General features: G+C 41.2%; 2 protein-coding genes across 3 annotated transcripts; one reads left to right on the top strand and one right to left on the bottom strand.

Annotated features, from left to right (window-relative positions):
• Window positions 1-6,104: 6,104 nt before the first annotated feature.
• On the top strand, window positions 6,105-9,148 carry gpr84 (G protein-coupled receptor 84). Its single transcript, XM_047582955.1, has 2 exons — window positions 6,105-6,272; window positions 6,773-9,148. Exon 2 carries the CDS (start codon window positions 6,781-6,783, stop codon window positions 8,008-8,010), a length of 1,230 nt encoding a protein of 409 aa, XP_047438911.1. The 5' UTR covers window positions 6,105-6,272; window positions 6,773-6,780; the 3' UTR covers window positions 8,011-9,148.
• On the bottom strand, window positions 9,008-19,709 carry stat2 (signal transducer and activator of transcription 2). 2 transcript variants are annotated; one of them, XM_047582952.1, is made up of 24 exons: window positions 19,460-19,707; window positions 18,911-19,042; window positions 18,662-18,806; window positions 18,364-18,459; window positions 17,917-18,009; window positions 17,723-17,801; window positions 17,482-17,561; window positions 17,223-17,374; window positions 16,933-17,091; window positions 16,748-16,837; window positions 16,435-16,494; window positions 16,274-16,294; window positions 16,093-16,186; window positions 15,874-15,921; window positions 15,702-15,785; window positions 15,454-15,552; window positions 15,232-15,367; window positions 14,717-14,769; window positions 14,357-14,442; window positions 13,961-14,097; window positions 13,653-13,841; window positions 12,494-12,548; window positions 12,263-12,354; window positions 9,008-9,856 (listed from the first exon to the last, which is right to left on the bottom strand). In XM_047582952.1, the coding sequence occupies exons 2-24, from the start codon at window positions 19,039-19,041 to the stop codon at window positions 9,624-9,626; spliced, it is 2,412 nt and encodes an 803-aa protein (XP_047438908.1). In that variant the 5' UTR covers window position 19,042; window positions 19,460-19,707; the 3' UTR covers window positions 9,008-9,623. The 2 variants fall into 2 exon arrangements, with proteins under 2 accessions (XP_047438908.1, XP_047438910.1); XM_047582954.1 differs by lacking the exon at window positions 12,263-12,354 and having other exon boundaries at window positions 9,656-9,856; window positions 19,460-19,709.
• Between the last annotated feature and the right edge of the window lie 981 nt (window positions 19,710-20,690).

Raw genomic sequence — 20,690 nt, 5'->3', positions numbered from 1 at the left:
ATTTAGTTTCACTGATATATCACTAAATACAAATACGACAGTTTTAACTCATTCACCAGACTGTGTGTAAAAGAAGAATATCTCGACAACCGATTGGTTAACTTTAATGATTGACACCAATACCCAATTGGTTGTACTTTTTTTTGGAATGTGGCCCACCCTCACCCATACTCTACCTCCAGCAGCCCCCACGTGATTGCCTGCTGTCGGGCAGGTGCGGGGGTGTGCCCTCGAAATTAGGCTCTGCTAAAAGTATGCATATAATTGAGAAAGAGTAAACCATAAGCGTGCAGAAGTGCTCGGAAATAAGTAAGGTACAATATCGTCAAGTGGTAGAGGTGCAAATTGGGGCAATGGTGGATACAAATGAATTGGTTGTGTTTAACACTTACCTGTCCGGCCCGGTGTCTGTTTCAGCGCCAGTATTGTTTGTAGTTGTCATAGTTACCGTGCGTCACCTCCGGTTGTGTCCGGTTTGTGTATCCCATGCCAGTAAACGGCTGATGCCGGAACTTACCTTCTGCATTGTGTGATTCATGTGTGCCGTCTTCCTTTACTGGCGTAGTGGCAGCACTTCACGAACGTACGCCCCAAGCACATAATCACCTGCCGGCGTCATAGCGGTAACTACCCTGTCGGGGGAATCACAGTGTAGTAATGTGTACAACCAGACGCAGTTGAGCTAACGTGGCTAAGTCGGCAGCATGGCTAATTCACACAGAACCCCGGAGCAATGGTGCCTTTCCAAGACAGAAACTGTGAACTCTTTTGAAAACTGACATCAGAACCTGCTTGATGGCGAGTTTGCTTCATTCCTGCTCAGTGGTGCAGAATGGGAGAAGAAATCTAAAACTTCTCCATGCCGTGGATTTACTGATGACACCGACCCGGTTCCAGCTGCTCAACGGCGCACTAAAGAACGTTTCGAATACATTCGCCTACATTACGGCTTTCAGTGGACTGGAGCCAACTTCATTGAATTTGCTGCTATCAAACGGGAACCTGATGAGAGACCAGAGGATTTATATCAACGTAGGGCTGGGCGATATGGACCAAAAGTCATATCCCGATATATTTAGGCTGAATATCGATATACGACATCCCGTTATTTTTATCGCAAAGTGAGAGCAAATGTTTAGTCACAGTCAAAGCCAATATGACATGTCACGAGTAGTTTTATTTAAGCTGGCCGGATAAAATAATGCTCAGCTGTTCAAAGAACAATAAAATGTAAACATAAATACTGGAGTACAGGAGTACCTTTTTTTTTTTTTTTTTTTTTTTTTAATAAAAGCTCTATAAAGTGCACATTTAAATGAAAAATATCTTAAATAAGAATAGCCTATAAAGTAAAATAGGCCAATAATTTTCTGCGCAAATCTGAGCTACGTATCGATATATGTGATATGGTCCAATTCCATATTTCATTAAAAAATATATCGATATATTTTTTTATATCGATATATCGCCCAGCCCTATATCAATGCCGGATGGCCTCCGTTGATGACAACTTACTGCGTAAGGATTCTGGCATCAGTCACATGGGAGATACTGTGACTGAGGATGAGGAGTTAACGCCCTCACTCGAGAACTTTGTTGTCCTCACATGGCTTCGCCTCATACACGCTGATCTGCCGAAGCTCATCAAACGTGCGGTCCCGCACATTGACATCCATTAAACCAGAAATCTCACAAGCCCTCGATTCACTACTGGATGAGTTGCAGGCCTCAGAGGATGCCCGTGCTATGCGTGCAGCTGTTTCTGAGTTCCCCAGGTCTAAGCAATCCCTGCCTGCCCATCCAAGGAGGTTTTGTCCCCTGTGCAAATGCACTGGCAGACCTGATAATCACTTCCTTAGCAAATGCACGTTCCTGCCTCCCCATGACAGGATGTTCATGGCTAAGACTCGCCAAGTGATGGGTGAGCGGGTTGAGACTGATGATGAGGTGGTTGAGTTCCTTGATGAGGAGTCAGCACCATCTTGTGGTGTGAAACGTGTACTTATCAAACATTCCCCCTACTTGGATGCATGCCATGGTCACTGCCCTGTGCGCCTCACCATTGACAGTGGTACAACGGGCAACATGATGAAGGCCTCATGTGCAACCAGGCTGGGCGTTACCATCAAATAAAGTACACAGTCACCAAATACGCATGGGTGAGGACACCTACAGCTATTGCACCTCCAATGGACAGGCACGCTGTGCAACGTGCACATGTACTCCATGCCCCGGATAAATATACTGTGTGGCCAAGGGGGTACATCGAGCTCGAGGTTCTGCCCAAACTGTGTGATGTAGACTGACCCCTCTCCAAGCTGGCTTTGACAACCAAATCAGCCTTATCCTCTGGCCCTGTCACTCTTGACCCTGATGACGTCATGCCACCTGACATCAGAGATGCAAGTTCTGCGCCCTACACAGAGAGTTTGACAGCATGTTCGTTCCCCACTTTAAAGGATACAATGGTGCCCTAGGCCCATTCCAGGCCAGGGTTGCGCTTCCACAACGCAAGGGGAGGGTCCCACGGTACTCCAGGGGTCAGCTGCAAGAGCTCCAGGCTCAGTTTGACGTGTTGGAGAGCATGGGCGTCTTCAGAAAGCCAGAGGAGGTTGACATCACAGTGGAATATGTCAATCCTTCATTCCTCATCAAGAAGCCTGGCGGTGGGTTTCGCCTTGTCACAGCATTTGCAGATGTTTGTCGGTACAGCAAACCCCAACCCTCCCTGATGCGTGACGTTGACTCCACCTTACGTCTCATAGCCCAATGGAAGTACATCATCACCACGGACCTAACCAAGGTGTTTTACCAGATCCCTTTGTCCAGAGACTCATGTGGTTGTTACGCCCTTCAAGGTGTTCATGTGTATGTGCGGTGCGCTTTGGGCCTGCCAGGGTCTGAGACAGCGCTGGAGGAGTTGACATGCAGAGCCTTTGGATACCTCCTTGAACAGGGACACATGGCCAAAGTGGCAGATGACCTGTATTGCGGCACGGACACTCTCGAGGACTTGTTAACTGTCTGGGGGCGGGTTCTTTCTGCCCTACAACACTGTGACCTGAACTTATCCGCGACCAAGACCACGGTTGCCCCTGTACAGACCTTCATCCTGGACTGGGTGTGGCACTAGGGAACAATGAGCTGCTTGTGGTTCCCAACAGCAGGCATGGGGCATGGCCTTTAAAATCTGTTCCAGGCAGGCACAGTTCGTAGCCCCAGATGGCTCCATCGGGCACGTGCGCACCATCAATCGCCATCCTGTGCAAGTTCCAGCTCAGAGTGAGGTGCTGTTTTGGGGCTGTACCAAGCATGACCAGGTGGAAAAGACTACCAGTGCCTCGTGGAACCTGAGGAGGTGGGTGGACATTTAGTAGCTCGATCCCTATTAGTAGTTAAAGGGGTAAGGTCCTTGTTAAAGTCAGAAATCCCAACTACTCACCAACTACTCACCAATACTCCCACAATAGTGGGAGTATGGTCCGTGTCAGCGCACATACTGTCAGAGTGAGCCTGGAAAAGAGTTAACAAAGTAGTGAAATTAATCCACTGCCTGATGTAAATGATCTTGATTTATCCGCAGAAGAGAGAGAGAAACTGCAGACTTTGCTGTACAAACACCAAGCTGTTTTTGCCACACATGATGAAAATTATTGCAGAACAAGCACCGTGCACCATGTGATCTCCACCAGTGATGCTCCACCTGTGCGAGACCGCTATCGGCAGACTCCATCATAAATGTATCAAGAAGTGAAGGCCCTGCTGCAAGCTATGTTGGACTCTAAAATCATTACACCCAGTACCAGTCTTTGGGCTGCCCCCATTGTTCTAGTGCGCAAAAAAAGATGGAAGACCACGATTTTGTGTGGCAAGTCTGGGCAAAGCCAAGTATTTTTCCACACTAGACTTGGCAATTGGATACTGGCAGGTCGAGGTCACCCCTGCAGACAGAGAAAAGACTGCCTTCATTACGCCAGTGGGGTAACTTGAATTCATCCGAATGCCTTTTGGGTTATCTAATGCACTAGCTATATTCCAAACATTAATGCATACATGTCTGGGAGATCAAAACTTGTGGTCTTTGCTGATTTACCTTGATGATGTAATAATCAGTGTTGGGGGTAACGAGTTACAAAGTAACGGATTACTGTACACTCTCTGCCCAGGCAACTGGTTTCAACTGCTATGAAGTCAATGAGCAACCTGTCCAAGCATTTGTCAGCCCAGCATAGCAATACAAAACTTGTGGCGAAAGATCCTGCTCGCCCATTATCTGAAGGAGTCAATGAGCAGCCAACTCTGCATTAACAGGCAAAGCTTTTTTCAAGTGTTGCAGCGCAGAAGCAGGTAACACCAGTGGCGGCTGGCCACAAAAGTATGTTGTGGCACTTGGTATTTCTATAACTGTGTCACCTTAATTATACTGTAACAATACAACATACTGTATCTCTCATTATTTATTTATCTAGGAAATGTTTCATCACATATATATGATATATATATGAAGCAGCATTTTAGTTCTATGTTTACAGACAAAAGGAACAAGGCGCAAACATTTTTTGTACTAGTTCTGCATTTCCTCAACCTATTGCCCTATGGCTGGACTGTCACACAATTGTGGATGGGTGTTGCACAATGGTCTATATTTGCAGAAACAGGAAGTCTGTACACAGTAGACAAAAATAAGCAGTTGTGCATCTATCACTATTTTTATTATCCCCTGTGCTGTGCAGAAAACTCTGTGCAGTAGCTGCCACTACAGCTATTGATGTTTACCGTCACTGCAGATGGAAAATACAAATATAAAGAAATATTTAAGACAAATAATAAATATTTAAGACAAATAATAAAAGAAAACTTCTTTACGTGAAAGAATTCTTTACTATTGATGTAACTGTCATGATTTTTCTGATGGCTCCTGCACCACACTGCACATTTACTCTCAGGTTGTTTCAACAGCTGTTGCTTAGACCTCTTAAAGTCTATGACTATGTCCTTGGTTTGGAATTGTAGCCATATCATCAGAGTATTTCTCAATGTGGGAGGACTCAGACCTATACTTGAAGTTTGATGTGTACAGGGTAAACAGAAGAGGGTCCCCTGAGGAGCCCCAGTGTTGCTCACTGCCATCAATAAGGTACAGTTCCTCAGCCGTCTACCTGTGAGGTAGTCCATGATCCAGGACTGTAGACGACCCCCATGTTCTCCAGCTTGTTCTGGAGGAAAAGGGACTTGAATCTACTGAGTGCACTTGTAAAGTCCAAGAACATATCCACCCGATACATCCAAGTGTGAGTGAACCTGGTGAAGTATCCCCTTCTTTAAGTTCCTGGTATGCGAACTGCAGGGTCCAGAGCATCTTACACCTTTGGTCTTAGAAAGCGAAGAGGCAGCCGCTCCAGTGTCTTCATAATTACCAACATGAGGGCAACAAATCTGTAGTCACTGATAACAGCCAGTCGCCCAACCTTGGGAATCGGACCCGGCATTTTTTCTTCAGCACACTGAAGATCCTCTGGAGCGTCTCAGCCAGCTTGCAGCGCAGTCCTTCAGCAGCCTTGCCACTTTTCTCTCGTAATCCATTTTCTCCTGCCTGCCTTAGGCTCTCCTTCAGCTCATGCTGGACTCTCCTGAGCTTCTGTCTGTCATGAATAGCTTCATGGGTTAAATCCTCAAATCAATAAATCAATTATGTTACATAAAGCCTGATAGGGATACATGCATAAATGTGTCCCAAGTAATTTATAAAAATACAGTGCTCAGTGTTCCTAGCTGTGACCATGGTTACAGTACAAAATACAATACAACACATATAAAAGCATATGTATTAAGTTTGAAGAAAACAATAATACGGTTTAAACCCTCAACATTTAGACTGTATGTATAGAAATCATAGTATTTTTGTGAAAATTATTCAGTAAATTATGTTAGTTACTTAGTTGGAGAAATTTCTCCAACATAGCAAAAATGTAGGTAAGGAAGTTCCATAATATATAATATGCAAACACAGGAAACAAGAATCTCTTGGGTATTACATGTAAACTAGAAAAAAAGGGCTAGGATAATGTTTTATCGGAACATATGCAAGCTCATGCTTCCTGAATTTAGACGTGAACAGGAAGAACCCTGTTACATTGTGTAAAAGGTACTTAAGCAACAGAGAGGACGCACACAAACATTAAGAGCAGCAGGAAGAGAGGCATTCAGCTCAGGAGAACAAATAATGACACAGCTCCATCTCGACTACTACAGGGACTGACAGAACTGTGAAGGTAAGAACGTCTGTTTAGCTTTGAAATAAAATAAAATATGTATATATATATATATATATATATATATATATATATATATATATATATATATATATATATATATATATATAGACAGACAAAAGTTTAATGTAGGTTTCAGTTACATTCCATACAATGGGTCACAAACTGAATCATAATCTATGGACTAAAGTTTTTTTAAGTTTAGTTTAAAAGGAGAATAATTAAAAGTGTGATGTAATACACAGGAGAAAACTAGGGCCATTATTTAAGCTATGTGATTTACATAACTTGAGACACAGTTGTTAAAGACCATATATTTGACCTTTGTAACAAAAATATAATGAAACAAACATAAGCCTAAAAGCAAAGGTTTCAAGTAGTGAGAGGTTAAAAGGAAGTGGCAAACTTTCTAGTCCACCTGTAACTTCCTTCTGCTAATACCACAAAGAACTGCGCGTGCCCATTAAAAAGAAGTTAACCTACACTCTGATTCCTGTTAGTTGACAGAATGCTGATGAACCAAACAAACCAAACGGAGGACGATCTCTTCTCCTGCTACAGTCCTTCAGTTGTAGGCTACCGGTACTTTGCTGTGCTGTGGGGATGTGCTGTAACTATCACTGGGACGCTGGGGAACCTGATGACCATTCTAGCCTTCACCTTAGACCCACGTCTGAGGACTCGCTTCAATGTGCTCATTGTCAACCTGGCTGTAGCTGATCTCCTGTACTGCACAATGCTGCAGCCCATCTCAGTTGATTCCTATCTGCACCTCAGATGGCGCAGTGGAGGAAGTTGGTGCAGGATATTTGGCCTGCTCCTCTTCCTCTCCAACTCTGTTTCCATTATCACCCTCTGCCTGGTGGCAGTGAGCAGATATCTCTTGGTGGCTAAAAGGGCTCTGTTTGACACTGTATTTTCTAACCGTGGTCTTATTTTACTTCTCATCTCAGCTTGGGCAGTCAGTCTGGCCAGCTTTAGCCCACTCTGGCCTGTTTACGTGTTCGTGCCACAGGTTTGCACATGCAGTTTCCATCGCACCAGGGGTCGTCCCTACACCACCATCTTGCTGTTTTTCTACTTTTTTGTCGGGCTGGGCTGTGTTGGTGCATTCTACATGCTCATTTACAGACGAGTTCAGATCGCATCACAAGCTCTGCTCCGCTACAGGCTCAGCCGCCGCTCATCCAAGAAGAAACCAGCATCGTCAACTCAAGGGACCAATGACACTGTTATAGACAGTGGTGTGGTAAAGACATGTAGCTCTGAGATGAGCAGCCAGCCAGACCTGGCCCAAAATGTTGATGAAATCATCTCTGAAAAATCATCCAAATTGAACCAGAATTTATCAACAGACAGGAATCATGTCCCTGATACCATCCGTGCATCACCTGCAATCGCACATGCTACCACCACTGCAGCTCCCTCCTCCCACTCTACAGCTTCAGGAGATGATGGTGAATTTAAGTGTGTGACAAAGATGTGCTTTACTGTTTTCCTGTGTTTTGTGTTCTGCTTCGTTCCCTTCCTGCTGCTGAACATAGCTGACAAACACAACCGCGCCCCACAGGTACTGCACATGTTCTGCGCAAACCTCACCTGGCTCAACAGTTGCATCAACCCCATGCTCTACGCTGTCATGAACCGTCAGTTTCGACAGGCCTACCATGAGCTGCTCACCAAGGCTGCAGCGCCGTTCACCCGCCTCTGGATACAGTGGCAGCCTGTGAGATCCTGACTTCATATATCTGAAGCTTTAAACATGGTACTAGGCGCATGATATATGATACAGCTATCATATTATGCTATTTATATTCAGCCATGATCAACTGTCACTTTTCTGTATGATGAATTAAATTTGTGTTACTGTACAAGCATTTCAGCAGAACCTCCTTAACAGTTCTATATATTTTTTTATTTGAAGGCATTTTTTAACAGCTGGTTGCTTAATATAGTAGATGACATTATTGTTTTTATGTTATTAATAAATTCTATTTTGTGATAAGTATTTCATAGTTGCATCAAGACTTTTTTGTAGACTTTAAACATGTCATGTTTTTACATCATATGAAAAACCCCCAATGCTACAAAATCAGCACAGGATATTCCTGCCTAACGTAATATGCCTCACTGTGTCAAATCAGGAACTGGTGACTCAGGTCTCTGTCTCAACTCTGGATTGCCTCTGCTGATGGTGTATGACTAAAAGAAATCTCAGGTGACCTCAGTTTAACATGTAGGTGAATATAGGCATATCTAATTGTGTTGAGGCATTTATTTATTGAGACCTGAGGACATGTTGAGAAAATGTTGCCAGCTGAATGAGGGAAAAGAAAAAAACTGTACTTGATGCCAAGATGAAACAATGAATTAACTGTTTTGAGTTACCTGTAAGGTTAAAATTGACTGTAATAGTTTTCTCTGTGTAAATATTCTAGACTTTCAGATAATTGATAGTAGGGAAAAACATCTGTCGATCTTTAACAACTGAACGCTTTTATGAAAACAATTGTTGTAGCCACAGTTTCAACTCTTGACCTTGAAGTGACCTCTTACTCAAACAATTTGAGTACGACAATAGAAAAACCAAACACATTCATTCATGCATTTTCTTTAACAATGGTTCTTGTAACCATTGCAAAGTGGATAAACTCAATAGGTCTCCAGTCTATCACAGGGCTACCACAGAGTGACAGAGTTAAAAGTTAGCATGTAAGCATAGCATCTGTGCCATATTTGAAAGAATTAGTCATTTATTGTTAAGATGTTTGATTGCAGATTCCACACTTCCATTATAACAGGGTTCTTGTAGTTGATGATGCAAAAAAGAAAAAAAAAAACACACATTATGTTCATTTACAACTTTTTGAATGGAATAACAAATGGTTAATTCCTTTTCACTGGTCAATGTTACAGTTTGATTTTAAATGCTCCACAACACCCCACACTAATCTTGACCACCAATCTAGTTTTTCTTTTTTCTAGATGTTAGTCGAAAAATGCAAAATTGGAGTGGATGAGTCCAGCTCATTCAAATATCTAATACTTACTTACAAGAGTTAACATGATTTGAAGAATTATAATAAAAACTTCAGTTCTAATGATTTAAAGGTGGACATCAAGGTGCAAGTGCTGATCAGGCTATCTTTAAATACAGATACATCAGGATCATCAATGGGGTGTCAAGTACATAAAAACACAATTAAAACTTGCATGTTAAATGCTGAATTCGCTGAAACTGCCATATGTGCACTGAGATGGCTCAACGTGGATGTTGCAACATGTGTAGCTAAGACTAAAGCTGAGTGAGTGACAAACAAAACAGTAGTTTGATTTAATACAGATGGAGCCCTATGAGAAGTTGCTTCCACAGGACTGCGGGGTCAGACAGGTAAACGGATTCACTGAGAATTGACTCATATCAGCCAGCACTTGATCTTGCGGGATGTTGCAGTCAAAATTGTCAGGGTTGTTGAGATACATCAGTAAATCCTCCATTGGGGCTGGAGCACAGCTAGTCAGCATGGGATCAGAGTCACAATTCTCCAGAGGTAAGGTCAGAAGACGAGGATCCCCATCTTGTTCTAGCAACAGAAAAAGGGGGACAAGAGAAAATTGTTTCTGTTGATTTTCTGTGGATTTGTGGTACGGCTTTCACTGGGGAAATGAGAATGACTAAATTGTCATGTGCTCTCAATCTCAAAAAAGAAAGTAGACACTGTCGCTGTAGGAACCAAGAAATCGGAAAAGCTGATTTTGCGGCACACTCTCATTTGCCTGTATTTTTTTGTCTTTGAAAAGCTCATTCAAAACTGATATAAAAAAAACTGTCTTAAAGAAATACAGTGGGGGAAATAAGTATTTGATCCCCTGCTGAATTTGTAAGTTTGCCCACTTCCATAGAAATGATCAGACTCTGGTTTTTATGGTTGTTTACTGGTTATGGGTATAGACAGAATATCAATCGAAAATGCATAAAAAACACACAATCTAAAAGTTATAAATTGTTATGTATTTTATTAAGGGAAATAAGTATTTGATCCCCAACAATTCACTTAGAATTCAGGCTCCTACAGATTGGCTGGTGCGCATGTGGCACACTGCTGTGCTCAGTCAACTAATTACCAGTACTCCTGATCTTAACTCGTCATGTATATAAAGCACACCTGCTCTAAGAATCAGTTTCTTACATTCCAACTTCTACAGCACCATGGGCAAGACCAAAGAGCTGTCAAAAGATGTCAGGGACAAGATTGTAGACCTGCACAAGGCTGGTATAGGTTACAAAACCATCAGCAAAAGGCTTGGTGAGAAGGTGACAACTATTGGTGCCATTATTCGCAAGTGGAAGACCCATAAAAGGACCATCAACTGTCCTCGGTCTGGAGCTCCCCGCAAAATCTCGCCTCATGGAGTGAGGATGATGATGAGAAAGGTGAGGGAGCAGCCTAAAACAACACGGCAGGAGCTTGTTAATGATCTGGAAGCAGTTGGGACCTCCGTCACCAAGAAAACAGTTGGCAACACACTGCGCCGTTATGGACTGAACTCTTGCAGTGCCCGCAAGGTCCCCCTGCTCAAGAAGGCACATGTACAGGCCCGCCTTAAGTTTGCCAGTGAACATCTAAATGACTCAGAGAAGGCTTGGGAGAAAGTGCTGTGGTCTGACGAAACCAAAGTTGAGCTATTTGGCATTAACTCGACCCGCCGTGTTTGGAGGATGAAAAAACGTGAGTATGACCCAAAGAACACCATACCCACGGTTAAGCATGGAGGTGGAAACATCATGTTTTGGGGCTGTTTTTCAGCAAAGGGTACAGGGCAACTTCACTGCATTATGGGGCCAATGAATGCAGCCATGTACTGTAACATCTTGGACAAAAACCTCAGCAAGAACACTGAAGATGCCTCGTGGGTGGGTTTTCCAACATGACAATGACCCAAAACATACTGCCAGGACAACAAAGGAGTGGCTCAAGAAGAAGCATATTAAGGTCATGGAGTGGCCTAGTCAGTCTCCAGACCTTAACCCGATCGAAAACCTGTGGAGGGAGCTGAAGCTCCGAGTTTCCAAGAGGCAGCCAAGAAACTTGAAGGATTTAGAGACTGTCTGTAAAGATGAATGGGCCAAAATCCCTCCTGCGCTGTGTGCAAACCTGGTGACCAACTACAAGAAACGTCTCATCGCTGTGCTTGCCAACAAAGGTTTCTCTACAAAGTACTGACTTGTGTTGTGCTTGGGGATCAAATACTTATTTCCCTTAATAAAATACATAACAATTTATAACTTTTAGATTGTGTGTTTTTTATGCATTTTCGACTATCGACTGTCTATACCCATAACCAGTAAACAACCATAAAAACCAGAGTCTGATCATTTCTATGGAAGTGGGCAAACTTACAAATTCAGCAGGGGATCAAATACTTATTTCCCCCACTGTAATTCCATGTGTTCACTTGTTCACTAGTTTTGATGCATTCAGTGAGAATCTACAATGTAAATAGTCATGAACATAAAGAAAAATTGTTAAATCAGAATGTATTATACACACACACACACACACACACACACACACACACACACACACACACACACAAAGTTCATAAACTAAGGCATTAGGTGTTTTCTTGGCTCGGAGAAATTGCATGAGCCAGACAAGCCTCATATTACCATTCAGAAATTTAAAAAAAAAAGATCCCTGATTCCTTTTTGTGTATACACCAAGTGTCTCCAGTGCAAAAGCATCAGAAATCAGAATCAAGATGCAGGAAAATGAAATCAGCATGTTAGTAATGGTTCTGTTTAACCCAAACACACCTGTTAGATGTTATGCTTAGTATCGTACACTTAGTGCATGCAGCAGAAGCAGCCAACATCCCCATACAATTAAACTGCAGCCGTGACATTTACTGATTTCATAGACCGCAAGGCCAAAATAGACGGCCAAAATTTTTAGCTGGATTGGACAGCAAGGAGAGCCATGACTCACCAGCTGCCTCTCCACACAGGCCACTCAATGACTCCAGGCATTCACCCTGTGTCATGTCAGAGGACATGGGTGACCTAGCCTCCAGAGTGTTCCTACATGACCAATGATAAACAGTCATTACAACCAGTAGCTTATAAGACTACTTCTTAAATGAAGTGCATTTACGTTTAATTTAAGGGACCGGTATAGTTTAGGACAATCCTCCTGAAAGAAAATGAACAATATACTTACTCCTTTGAAACAAACACCAGTTTGGTTTTGATGTACTTTATGTAAGGACTGTCATCTGAAAGACAAGTGGGAAAGTGTCATTTAATCTGTCATATTCTTTTAACAACAATACCAATATAGTGACATTTTAACCATTTAACTATAACTACCGCAAGGGAATCACCATTTATATGATATTAACCACAGAATGTCAATTGTGTTTTTAGTCAGATTTATTTTAAAAACTTGTTTAAGGGCGTTTCTAGAGATTGCCTGATATCTGCGTTTTTTTTTTTTACTGGTATTGGCACCGGACAATACATATATACGGTATACATAGATTTTTTTTTTCCCCACAAGATTTACTGACAGACACATTCACAGGCAGCCCTGTGCTACTGGAGACGCTGTGGTCCCATGCAGCCCATACATTACATCACCCACACTAGCACAGTACATGCAGCTGGAAGCTGGAAATTCTTGTGCTCTAGCTGTGTTTATTTTGTATGCATAAGAGTGTTACATATTCTCTGAGATCAATCAATGTTTGTTTTTGGTTAAATTGAATTGAATTGTTATCATTGTATATTTTTTACCATGTAAATGGATGGAGAAATATATGGGATTACATTACTGCCAAAAAGTCGCACACATAAAAACCATATCTCACTCTCACGTGAGATATGGTCTTTGCGCATGCTGTCACTTTCTGCGCCTTCTACACTTCTTTGTATCATGTACAATTGCATCCTATGACAACCTCATGTGCTTCTGGACTAATAGAGCCTTCACTGCCATGTATGATCAACGTGACAAAGGCTCAGAGAAGCACCTTAACAGAGCCAACAACACTGAGTACTGAGTAAAAGCGCTTTGAGTACCTTTGAGTAGGTAGAAAAGCGCTATATAAAAGCAAGACCATTTATCAGAAAATTCTATTTTTATCATTTTATTACACACTTCAATTATTTAAATAATGCAATCAAATCTATAAGAAATACCCCAAATATATATTTGAATTGTATTCATTCCAGGTTATCATACTGAATAAAGTAGCTTCATAACAAAATAATGGAAGTTTTTGTCTATTGCATATATTATTCCAATGCAGCTATGCGCCTCTTTACAAGAGGACCCAATAATAACAAAATGTATGTACAAAAACATTTGATTTCCATACCTCCACTTTTCTCCAGGTAGTATTTTCCAAATGCCTCATCTTTAGGGGTGTTGGGATACAAGTAAAGCAGAGGATTCTCTGGTACATTTTCAGCTTCTAAGATCTGGAAATTCCTGATGATTTCATGGAAGGGGATCTGCGTAAGGTCGACTTTGGTGAACGGTTGGACCGTCTTTACATCAGGTTCACCTAAAAGTAGAGGTTGAAATCAATAAAAAGTTCATTTGACTAAGATGTTTGTATTTCAGTCTGCCATGCAACAATGTCAAATTATTTTTTGATATCATTATGCAAAGAAAACATCTCACCAGTTATGGTGTATTCCACCCAAGAGAAGGTGATTCCTCCAATCACACTTTCACTGAAACGCAACAAGAATGTACCTCTCTGTTTTTTCTTCAGGAGAGACTTCTCTTTGCCTTTGGTCACAAAACCCATGATGAGGCTGCAGCACAGAAAAAAATGTGTTACTCCAAGAAACCTCCTCTATTTCAGAGGCAATTATAGGCGGAAGCTAAAATTACAGTGTTGAAAAGTCCAGATTTTTATTTGGTTGACATTTGTTTTCTGGTTAAAAATCTGAAACCTGCGCAGGCTTACTGACAGTTTTTTGAAGAAGTTTTAGGATGACCTAATTTTCAAACATAAATGGTTATAGCCTGGTGGTTTATACTTATGGACAGATCTACAAACAACAAGCATACCCATCTCTCCACAGGTCTTCAAGGTATGTTTTCACCATCACCAAGATGCCATCAAACCACACCCAGAAAGTGTCTGGAGAATTTTCCTGTAACAAAGGAGAAAGTGCCACTGGTAAACAAACCGGATGCAAAACCTGAAGAATCTACAGCCATATTAGCAACTCAGCAATATATGTAACTAAAGAAACAAAATAAACAAAACCAAACTATACAATGGCTATAAAATGTCCCACAAAATAAAGTATCTATATGATCTAATTTAGTCTAATCTAATTTACAGATCTGATATATGCTTTAGTTATGACTGGACTGAGTCCTTAAACCACGTTAGAAGCATTTCCAAACATTTTGTATTCTTACCTTGCTAAATTTTGACCACGAGACTTTGCAGTTGTCATAGTTTAGCTGCTTTCCTGGCAGAATTTAAAAAATAATGTAATTTGACATGTGCACAAATCATTAAAGACACTGATTATGTTATGCAATTGCTATTATCTGATGACTGTCTTTATAATTTCAATACCATTGACACATCTACACAAAACAGAAGCAACGGAAACAAATATAAAATAAAACCACTGTCATAAATCTGATTTGAGTATTTCACGTTTAGTTTTTGCTTTTAATGAAAGTTTTTATTAAATGACAAAACAGTAAGAGACAACCAATTACCCATGTTCTCCAGTTGGACACATTATCTAAATATGGTCAGTCTTATAGTAATAGTTTCTAGCAGGAACAGGTGATCCCTTTAAATTGTAAGGCAACAATTCTGAAAATGCATAAGGTACTTTGACAACATATCAGACCTATTGGTTCATGGTATCATGACTCAAATATGGAAAGCTGCAGCAGAATATGGTAGAAGGATTTACCGAAGAGCTTGTGTGCAATCATTTGCAGCTGAGCATGGTCTAGGCCACGTTTAGTGGAAAAGAGGAACTGCCAGCTCAACATCTCTCCAAACTGTGGCCAACTGGCAGCTGGACAGTTGGCAAAGAACATAACATCCTGGAAAAACACAAAACATATATGAAGAATAGGTATCAGGTAACAGGCAGGTAACAGATGTGCTTTAAGTGACAGCAGTGTCTCACCTTGGGATCCTGACTGAGCATGTTGAACCAGAGGATAGATGCCCAGGCACTATTTTGTTGGCTCGAGTTGGAGATAATGACAACTGGGAGGGAGGAGGCCTATGTGGTGTGCCAGAGAAAGACAGCTTTTATTCAGATCATATGGTAGTTCCAAACTCATCACAGCACAGTCACAGATTAATGGTAAACTTTTATACATAACCAATGCATAAAGTTGGTCATATAACATGAAACAGAAGAAACTCCACCTGCAGCTGAACTGACAAGCCCTTCATCTCAAACAAAGTGTCAAAGCAGATGACGTGCAGCTCCTCTGTGACACTCAAAGAAATCTGTAAATGACAAACACAGATCGGTTGTTTACAACTTCTTGATTAATTGATTTCTGAGTTAAACCGTAAGCAGGGATGGTCAACTTACATCACTGCATCCTTTGCCACCACCTCCAGACTTCTGCTCCTTCAGAGTCTACAGACACATAAATAATCGTACACAGAATTACTCACAAATGTTTGTCTTTTAATCACTTAATTTAGCTGCTGGAAGATATATGGTACTGCAGCACTGACAGATTAATATATTCAGATGTGGAAATTGCATGAAAGACTTCAGGTCTACCTCAGGTGAGAAGTAACTCACCAGATGTCTGAAGTCTGCCACCATGCCTCCACTCTGGCTCTCAGTCATGTTCAATGCTTTAGTTTTGCTTCCCAAGACATTAAAGCGGCGATATCTAAGAACATACCAGATTTAGTATAAAATTAATTCACATTAGTTAAACACATTTCTTCTGAAAATTAAAGTTATTAAAAAAACTCACCCTTTGATCTGAGGAGCTTCCCTAATTTCAAGGGTGAGAAAAACAGAGCAGTGACCACAGGGGTGAAATAAAGTGTTATCCGCTATTGCTTAAAGTACAACACTTAAGTTTGGTCATTTTGTTCTGTGTGTGGTGAAAATAACCAAAGGGGGAAATCTCACCTGTCGATGGACACATCTACCTTCAGAGAGTGATTCAGTTCGGGGAACTTGACGAGAAGTCTGAAAACATTAAGTCAAACATGTTAGACCTTCTGAAACGTTCCAATAATTAACAGTAAAATGTAAAAAACAAGTGTTATGGCTAGGTAGCTAAAGATTCAATGGACTCATTCCAATGTCTTGGCTGTTTTTTGCCAGTCTGACTGGCATATCTATTATGCATTACTGCACATCTAATTATTAAAACAATTAGCATACTGATCTTCTAGTAGTCTCTACAGCAGATTATTTTCTGAACAAGTGTTACACCAACCTGGTCTTGACAGAGAACTGCACGTTTGTGCGGAGAACCAGAGGTCCTTTCCCCTGAGGCATGGATGGCTGAGTCTCAACGACAAAGGAGCTTCAAGTAACAGTAAAACATCAGTGTCAGTAAATTTCACAAATAAGTCCTAGAAGAGCAAGAAAGCATAACAAAGTATCCTAAAGAAGAAGGACCTCTTGAGTAATTCTTTCAGAAGAGTGTCTGTTCTCCTCTGCAGTGCAGGTTTTTTGGCCTTCACAGGGTCATTTTCGTAGGACACTTTTCCAACCAGCTCATCCAGCTTACTGAGAAACTCACGCACCTGGAACAGACACACTGCTACACAGGTGAACCTGCAAAAGCAGAGAAAAAAAGAGAAGAAACCATATGAAGTTTTGTCAGTTTCTAAACTGATTAAAAAAAATGGTTGCAGGTGCAGCAAATGTCAAAGACTGGACCTCAATTTGGGTTGAAGTGAACATACCACTTCTCTAGCTCATCCAGGCCAACATTGTCTGGAGCGCCAATGCAAGCTTTCTGCTGTCTCCTCTGCCACTCCAACAGCTCCTTATTCACCAGCACATTGATGAGATCTTCAGCCCGGTCCAGAAGCTTAGTTAACTCTACGAGTGTGCTCTAAGATGTGAACATACAAGACAAACATTGAAAATAGGAGGAAGAATTGGGTACAACTATACACTGAGGTGTCAAATGTGTTGTTTGAGAATACTAATACTCCATACCTTCCTACATTCGTTCAGTCGGTTGAGGAGTTGCTGAAAAACTTTGATTTTTTCTGTCTTCGAGGCCTCATCAACCACAGCTGCATAACAGTTTCCGTTGTGGGGTGACAGTTTCCATTAAAGACCGACCAAAACAAAAGAGAATGTGCAGCTCTGATTCAGACCATTGTACAGTATTACTCATTCTCAGAGAACATCGTCAGAGCATGCAAATATAACCAGAACTTTTTGATCTGCTTACCTTCCAACTTGTGGGTTTGGTATTTAAAATCAAACTCATCTTGTTGCTCCTCCAAACATACAATTGTATGTTCCATACACTGCATCCCAAAAGTAAATAAAGCAACAAAAAAAAGAAGAAGAAATGAATAAATGAACAGTAATATGGTTTATCTACAAAGGTCAACGCAAAGTACGACGCAACACTTTCTGCACCTGCACTTCATTCCTGAGGCCGGCCATTTTACGTTCAAGGTCTTGCTGGCTGCTTATTTCCATGGTTTCCTGTTCTACGCGCAAAAACTGCACCTAAGGGAAAAAACAGGAGGAGGAGATGATACAGAGATGCATTTGTTCTTTCACATGTGAATCTGCAGTTAAAACTGTTATCAGTCCTTGGAAGAAAGTCTTCCACTTTAAGCTCCCGCACTGTATTTATTAATAATTACATATGGCTTTTGAAATGAAAATGTGTAAAGAAAATAACTTTTAAGTTCAGCTAACAGGCAATTTAAACTCGAGTGCAGGCTCTGCACATCCAGTACTGATGGTGAGTCACACTGACAGAAAAAGGAGTGTGTGTTTACTTATTTTGCAACATTGTAACATTGGTTGACAATTATTCTACTCCAGCTAAACTAGGTATTGTTGTGTTTATCCAACCTGTTCAGCCAGCTCAGCACTGGCTAAGATTTCTTTTTCTTTTTCCAAAAACCACAGGATTGCGCTTGCCAAAGCACACGGGTCATCCAGATACCTCTGTTGAAGAGAGGTCACATGGATATCAGAGTTAATTATTTAACAAGTATTAAAAAAGCCAACAAAATTCAGTACCACAGTACCACAGTGCCACAAACATATTTAAAAACTGCCCAAATCTGTGCAACACATGTTGGTCAGAACTCCTGTGGTAAATAAGTAGACTCTTGCTATTTCTAAAAATAGCTTTTGTTTTGTATACCTGGAAGTTTTGTTTATAGCGTCTAATGTTGTGCTGCAGCAGGAAGGACTCCTCCTGGACAAAGCGGCTGTGTTGGATGTCCAGATTCTCCAGCAGGACCTGGAGCAGCACCACAGCCAAGTCGTGATCCCTTGCTGCTCGTTGCCTGACAAGAGCAAAACAATATGCAAACAGAGTATTTTCTACAAACAGGCTTATGTACAGTAATCATTGACTTCTGTTTGGTTTCAGAGGTCGTGCCACCCTTACCACTCCTGCTTCTCTATCCAGGCTGACAGATAGTGGCGAACATCCATGGGCAAAGCGTCCCTATCGTAGAGCTCATGCAACTGCTGTCTGTACACTGCAGGCAGCTGCCTCAGTTTCTCCCACTGTGCCATCCTGAGGTTAATTGGGTTCACAGAGCACAAACATGCACACAAGGGCCACCACATTACACACGGAAATCCACAGAACAGCAACTACTGTACACGGTGCTAACCTGCCATGCTAAATTATCCTATCACCACCATTAAGGTTAAAATGACGTGTACATGCAAGTCTGTAAACAGCGGAGAACAAAGTACGAACTGTTGAGCATGACTACAGACTGTATACAAACATCATAATTGATCAATCTTGATCAATGATCGATGACTGGTAACTCTACCTTAGCCTACTGTATGAGATGTTATGACTAAAAGCTGTTTATATTATTATTGTTTTCATATGACATCTAACGAAAGACAAGTGCGACTGTAATTTTTTAGCAGGTTAGCTGTTTTTTCGAAAAAATGTCCCTTCGAGCAATTTACTCACCTTACTTCAAGTTGTCTGCACGAATCCACTTAGAAATATTTCAGTAGCTAACAGCCGAATTAAAATATGGGCATTTCTAGCTCTTATTTCGAGCTTTACCAGTTGTAAGCCACAATTGCTGTTCACTGTTGGTGAAACAAAACAACTGCAAGGAGTCTACAGGCGTGTGAATGTTATTTCCTAGATCTAGTCTCTTCAATGTCCGTTTCATTGGTTACTTATTTATCCCTCCTAACTACTACTTGACGACTAGCTCCCGGCGCCATTTTAGCTCTGAAACCGCCGCTGTCAAGGCGGCAGATGAGCCGAAATGTCGAAGCAGTTGGCACAGTTTCCTGCTGAGTTTAGAGCTGTGAGTTGATTGGTTGAGCGTCACACACGCGCGCACGCTCTGTTGGTGCGTTTTTATGTCAATCTGTCGTGAGGGGAGTGTTTGAGCAAAATAGAAACTTACGGCCCTGCCACCATGAAAATTTCCCAGAAATGACGTCGCGAAAGTGACGATGAACCAAACGGAGTACGTGACGCACCCATTAACCACAAAACCCAAAGAACAATCAGTTCTTCTTGAGTATGTATCCATGTTCGCTACATTTTAATTCTGCTCCACAACTGTACTAATAACTTAAAATGAATGTACTAGTTTTAAGTGTACAGAGCGTTAGTGTGAATTGTTACTTTACAATATTTTAGTACTTGTTCCACTGTCCCCAAATTATATTTTAGGTTGTTGGTTGTTGATTGCACATATTTATATTGTTATTCATATTCAGGCTTAGATTTGGACTTAGACAGACTTTGATGATCCATGAGGGAAATTACTTGGTCACAGTAGTTTAGCACATAAAAGAAACAACAAGTAAAAAGAAAGATAAAATAAGATTAGATTAAAAAAAAAACAAAAAAAAACGATCTAGTAAACAGTGTCCACGTGATCAAGTTGTTTGGTCAGGCTTAAATTTAGATTGCTACTGTTTATTTTTTATCATTTAAACACAATTGGGTTTTTTTGTTTGTTTGTTTGTTTGTATGTTTTTTTAATGTTCATACTGAGCATTTCGCGCTGTGCAGCCTGTATTCTCCAATGGCAATTACACATGGAGCAACATAATTGCACATAAGTGCAATGTGTGAAAGAAGACTTCCATTCTTTCTTTTTATCCCTCCCACAATCCCACCACACCCAAAATTCTAATTAGCAAATGAATCCGAATCCGAATCAGCTTTATTG

The sequence above is a fragment of the Mugil cephalus genome, chromosome 4, assembly GCF_022458985.1.
Source record: "Mugil cephalus isolate CIBA_MC_2020 chromosome 4, CIBA_Mcephalus_1.1, whole genome shotgun sequence".
Classification (NCBI taxonomy): Eukaryota; Metazoa; Chordata; class Actinopteri; order Mugiliformes; family Mugilidae; genus Mugil; species Mugil cephalus.
The sequence above is the reverse complement of the archived record's forward strand: the minus strand, read 5'-3'. Positions and strand labels throughout refer to the sequence as shown.

Coding starts and splice junctions, on each gene's coding strand:
- stat2 (XM_047582952.1), bottom strand. CDS start 19,041: ATGGCACAGTGGGAGAAACTGAGGCAGCTGCCTGCAGTGTACAGACAG. Junction 17,375..17,481: donor GACTGAACGAATGTAGGAAG/GTATGGAGTATT, acceptor TTCACATCTTAG/AGCACACTCGTAGAGTTAAC. Junction 16,295..16,434: donor GTAGATGTGTCCATCGACAG/GTGAGATTTCCC, acceptor CCTTGAAATTAG/GGAAGCTCCTCAGATCAAAG.
- gpr84 (XM_047582955.1), top strand. CDS start 6,781: ATGCTGATGAACCAAACAAACCAAACGGAGGACGATCTCTTCTCCTGC.